The 5762-nt window shown below is 48.8% G+C and overlaps 1 protein-coding gene across 1 annotated transcript in view; it reads left to right on the top strand.

Moving 5' to 3' along the window:
- The first annotated feature begins 2053 nt into the window (after nucleotides 1-2053).
- The window catches only part of Gck (glucokinase), a 35673-nt gene continuing 31964 nt past the window's right edge, over nucleotides 2054-5762 (top strand). The window contains exon 1 of the mRNA XM_026788737.1: nucleotides 2054-2655. Within this exon, the coding sequence (XP_026644538.1) occupies nucleotides 2611-2655 (45 nt within the window). The 5' untranslated portion in view covers nucleotides 2054-2610. The remainder of the gene's footprint in view (nucleotides 2656-5762) is intronic.

Below are 5762 nucleotides of genomic sequence, written 5' to 3'. Positions count from 1 at the left end.
GGCCATGGATTAGAGAAGGAGCAAGGGGGGGGGCCACAGAGGTCTGAAAGGAGTTGGAGAGAGAGGAGAGAAAGGCAAAATTATACAATTATCTTTTAATTTAAAAAAATCATAAACCAAATAAAATATTAGATTGAAAGGTATAAGAACATTTTTAGTTTTTCAACTTGGGAATGTAAAAGGCTTTCTTTAGCAAAACACTAATCCCTGAAAGAGGATGGGATTCATGAAAATGGATACTACTGTATGATGCAAGACACTATTAGTTAAGTTGTAAATTTAGCAGCAAACTGTGAAATACAACACACTTGGCAAACAAAAGATTATTAGATATTTTGGATGTAATATAAAAATTGTTCTTACAGTTGATGGGCAGAAAACAGGTCAATAACAACATAGTTATTGAACATATTGAAAAATAATCTTTAAAAGAAGAAATCCAGAGGCCTAGCAAGTTGGGGAGGAGAGGATGGTTTGTGGGTGTGAAAAAGATGCACTCGAATGAACCTGACATTGTGAAACCCATCACTTTGTACACTTCATACTTATGCCGGGCTGTGGTGGCGCACGCCTTTAATCCCAGCACTCGGGAGGCAGAGGCAGGCGGATCTCTGTGAGTTCGAGGCCAGCCTGGTCTACAAGACTAGTTCCAGGACAGGCTCCAAAGCTACAGAGAAACCCTGTCTCGAAAAACAAAACAAACAAAAGAAAGAAAGAAAGAAAGAAAGAAAGAAAGAAAGAAAGAAAGAAAGAAAGAAAGGAAGGAAGAAAGAAAGGAAGGAAGGAAGAAAGAAAAATACCAGGGCTGGAGAAATGGCTCAGTGGTTAAGAGCACTGACCACTCTTCCTTGGGGCCCTGAGTTCAGTTCCCAGCACCCATCAGGCATCTCACGACTGCCTGGAATCCCAGCTCTAGGGTAGCTGATACCACTGGCCTTCATAGGCACCTATTCTCACTGCACATAGTCACACACACACGCACAATTAAAAATAAAAAAGAAGAAACATAATCAATGTACACGAAAGAAGAGAGCATCACTTCACAGTTCAAACACAATGAGAAGACAGGAAAACCATGAAGATTTATCTTCTCAGTGATTGATGACACTGTAGCCAAACTGCTAATGTTGGCAGAAGTATTAATAGATGGGTAAATCCACTTGAAAAGATCATGTGGTCCTAGCTGCCGAAGATCTAAGATGCACATACCCTTTGAACCAGAGGTTTGCTTCTACAAACCATCATTGACAAACACTCAAGCATCTTTACTTGGGCAAAATGCCAAGATTTCTATCCTGGCTTTCCTGGAAACTGAAAACCTGAAACTGTCGGTGGAAGTTGATTTCAAAATACAGTATCTAGAAAGATCTACCCACCATTCCTGCTCACCCCACTGTTGCGTTCCAGAACAGTGGTGGTTCAGGTCAGGGGTTGGTAGCCACCCTATTCAATAAAACAGCCACTGGCTCACCGACTGCTTGAAAAAGGCTGGGCCCAACTAAGAAAAGCTGTAAGTGTGAAATGCCCAAAGACCTCAGAGTTCTGGGTCAGAAACTCTGCATTTTGCTCCAGACCACTGCCACGGACTAAACTCTCCAGTTCTACCGCCTAGGTCTTCCCGCTTCGGAGGCCAAGTTTAGTATGAACTGGGCTGGGCTGGGCTGGGCTGGGCTGGGCTGGGCTGGTGACAGTGGAGCTGCTCCGGGCTGGGGCTTCCTGAGCTATGAACACACACAGTCGCATGGGCCTCTGCTTTAGTAGTGTGGGCTCAGCTGGGCGTGTGTGGCTCAGGACCACCATCCAGTTCAGGTTTTAGAACAGGAGGAAGGGAAAGCAGCAAGAAGTTGCTAGCAGTCCCCATTACACACAGCCAGGCTGGCAGCCAAGAGAACCAAGCCCTCTCTGTTCTTCTAGTTCTCAGATAAGAGGCCTCTGCTCCTCAGTAAGTGTGACAGGTACTGAGGCGCTGACCTGGGGACTAAGCAGGTGGTAATGTCTACCAGGCCTGCAGTCACTGTGGTGACAGAGTGACAGAGTGGTCACCATGGTGACAGGAGTAGAAGCCTTTGGCCATCAGTCCTAGTTTTCTGCATGGGAGCTCTAATGACAGAATGGTCACCATAGAAACCGCAGGCCTCTCAGGAGCACAGAGGCCCTTGCAGGAGAAATCTACTCCACACAGGCATCGACTGTGGCTGGGCCCAGAGAAGAAAGCTGGGCCAGGAGGGACAGTTACCTGTTGCCTCATTACTCGAAAGCCACCCCCAAGCCACAGGAGGGAGACACCTTTTCTGCTGAGTCTGTCTCAGGCCACCAAGCCGGCGCAGCTCAGCATAACTGGAAGAAAGTCAACCAGCACTGAGGACATTTTCCTGGGAGCACATGGCTCCTCCTGGAGCACACTGGGCCTGAGGATGCCTGGGCGGGGAGAGGGCCAGAAGAGAACATGAAAAGGAGGAAACCGTGACCTCAGCCAGCTGCGGTGGACTGTAGTCTCTGAGGCCTGGCGCTGGTTGTGGCTGTGTGGGAGAAACCTGGGCTAGTTCTGCTTTGGAGATCTGGTGAGGAACACTGAGGGGTCCCAGCTCGCCCGGGCTGGCAGCGGCTCAGATGCTGGATGACAGAACCAGGATGGAGGCCACCAAGAAGGAAAAGGTACCTACCTCCTTTTAAGAGCATCCCTTTGCGTGTGCCCGACACTCAGAGAGTTGGCGCCACCAAGAAGGGTCTGCATCTCAGAATGTGCTTTTCTTTACAGAATCTTTAAGAAAAATGGGGCTGGGGGCGCTTGTGGGGTGGAAAGATTTCTTCTTCCTAGGCTTGTGAGCCAGGAGAGGAGCTGCACCGAGATCTGGGAAGCGATCTGCTGGAGACTCTGAGGTGGGGGAAGGGGAATCAGAGATCCAATTGGGGCATTTGGCTGCCTGAAGTGTTAGTGGGACGAACCTACTGCCTAATTTTGAGGTGGTACTGAACCACCACGAGTCAAAGGCCTCCTTCTCCTCACAGCACTTCACAGGGGGCCTTAGGGCAGCTGCTGCTGGTGAAGAGCATAGGGCGGTCCTTTCCCCAACAACAGAGAGTTCCAGGTGTTGTCAGCGCTGGCCCTGGGCTGAGCAGTGAGCAAGGAAAGAGACAGGGACAGCACATGCTTGCCGTGAAACCTGAGTGGAGAAGACGGCAGGGTTCCCCATTCTCAAGTGAGCAGGATTCAGTCTCCCATTCTGGAGATGGCAGGGTTCCCATTCTCAAGTGAGCAGGCTTCAGGCATTCGGGGCTTGGTTTTGCCTGGCTTCTCTCCTCTTTGTGTGAAATGGCAAGGTCAGCATAAACACCCCCTAGCCTGTCTCTGCCAGGGCTGATGATGTTAGAAAACATCCATCAGGGCCAGCTTGAGTGAGAGGCCCACATGGTGCAGAAAGCGACAGGCCAGGACCTCAATAAAGTCTCACAGGTGCCTTCCACTGGCTCTCTGGTTTCGTTAAGAAATGCCAAAGTAGAGAACCACTCCACCACCCTTGGGGAGCACAGGTGGCTGGAAACAGAAGGTGGTGAACATATGGGTTGGAGAGCTGGTGATTTTTCCATAATGGGAAAAAAGCTATGGGGTGTCTGTATACGTGTTTACCTGATTCGGGCAGGCAATGGCCTCATGTTCATTTGAGGTCTGGACCTTGCCCACTAGAAGGGAGATGGGCATCAACTCTCCTTGTAAGTTGCTGCGTATGCCCTGACTTCCCAGAGCTCTTTTGCTCCCCCCGCCCCGCCAAGAGTCTTTAAAGCACACACTTGGATGTGTCTGTCTATATCTACTGTGTGCATAGGGGTCCCTGACTTGGCCAAGCAAGGCACATTCGCTGCTCTGAGTAGCTAAGGTAGCATTAGAAGCTGCTGACAGGACTGGATTCAGAAGGCATTAGACTCATCAGCTCCCTAATTCCTGCTGTTTCCTACATAGCATGTATCCAAACCTCTAATTCCCTGTAGCCTCTGCTACTGACTTGATACATCTAAGTCCTGCCGGGTGGAATCTTCTGCAATCCACGGCCAGATCTGTGCTTCTCTCTCACTGCCCAGTATGAGTTTGTCCCTGAGGGAGGTGATGTCTGGACCTCAGTGGACAGACAGGCCAGGCTGAGTCTGGAGGCCACCACTTGGCCTCTTTGGGCCTATGACTGATAGCTAATTCATTAGAACAATGATGTTTGCCTCCGCCAGCTGGTAAGAGGATGGAGCTCTGCCTGTCAGGACGGTCAGCTGCAGGGCTGAGCTCACTGACGAGCCGGGTAGACATCCTGGAAATGGGGGTGCTTAGCTAAATGGATCCACAGGTCCTAATGGGAGTCTCCTGTTGCCACCAATAAGAACTTAAAACAGCAGCACACACTTGCTCTGTTAAAGTTCTTGATCTAAAATGAATCTCCTGGGGTTAAAATAAAGGTGTCGGCAGACCTGGCTCCTTCTGGGCACTATAGAGGAACCCATTTCCTTTTCCCTTCAAGCTTCTACAGGTCAGCTGAATTCCTGGGCTCACGATCCTTTCTTCCACATTCAAGGGTGGCAGCTGCATCTCTCTCACCCGGTTTCCATCATCACAGAGCCTCTCCTCCCTGGCCCCCTTATGATAACCAGTGTTATCCAAACAGGTAACCCAGGGTCATCTCAGTCACTAACTCAATCACATCTCCCAAGTCCTTCTTACCACATAAGGTGACATACTCTCAGGTCCCAAGGGTTGGGACATCTGTAGGAACCATGACTCTGCCTCTTTTACTGTCCTGTCTCCCACATGAACATCCCCTCACCCACGAGCTCTTCCTTGACTCTCCCTCACATCCCACTGGCCTTGCACATTAACAGCTCCGGTTTTGACAGCAGATGTGGTCAAATCCATGCCACACCCATCTCGGCAGATGCCACACCCCTCAGCAGATGCCACACCCACTTGGCAGGTGCCACGCCCCCTCGGCAGGTGCCACACACCCCTGGGCAGTTTCACTATGATTTCATGTACTTGTGGCCTACAGCTGTCCAAAATACTATGTAGGAAATTCCAAAACTAAGCCAACAAGAAGTTTCAAAGATTTACTTTTTTCTTTTAATTATGTACATATGCATGTTTGTATCTGAGAATGTGCACATGTGTGTCCAAATGCCCTTAGAGTCTGGAAAAGGTGTCGAATCCCCTGGAGCTGGAGTTACAACATGGGTGCTGGGACCTGAACTCCATTCCTTTGCAGGAGCAGTGTGTACTCTTAAGTGCCGAGCCATCCCTCCAGTCCCCCAACATAAGTTTAAAATTGTATGTTGTTCTGTGTAACATGATGAAACATCTCACACGCTTCCCTGTAAATCATTCTCTGTGAGTGTACCCACTCTTTACTGTGTATTTAGAGTGATGTATAGCAAGGCTATATTTGCTGCCTGCCCAATCTTCATTTGGAAGCTTTCTCCATTATCAGATTGATTGACAATATCCCAGACTGTGTTCCAGTAACATTTCTGCCGTAGCCTAACTGCTTCGTGACGCAGTGTGGCTTCCTCAGTCCATCGCCTTACGCGGCTGCCCCGTTACCTCCCCTCACAGAAGGGGAATACAGGAAAGCAGTGTGTTTTGAAAGAACATTTGTCATGCAATATCGTTACAATTAGTCTGATTATCAGTTATTGCTGCTAGCCTCTTACCATGCCAAATGTTTTATATATATATATATATATATATATAGTCTCCTAAGTCTTCAAGTATCCACTGAGAGTCTTGG

This window comes from Microtus ochrogaster, unplaced genomic scaffold (genome assembly GCF_000317375.1).
Source record: "Microtus ochrogaster isolate Prairie Vole_2 unplaced genomic scaffold, MicOch1.0 UNK6, whole genome shotgun sequence".
Classification (NCBI taxonomy): domain Eukaryota; kingdom Metazoa; phylum Chordata; class Mammalia; order Rodentia; family Cricetidae; genus Microtus; species Microtus ochrogaster.
Note: the sequence above shows the minus strand (reverse complement) of the source record. Positions and strands in the feature narration are given on the sequence as shown.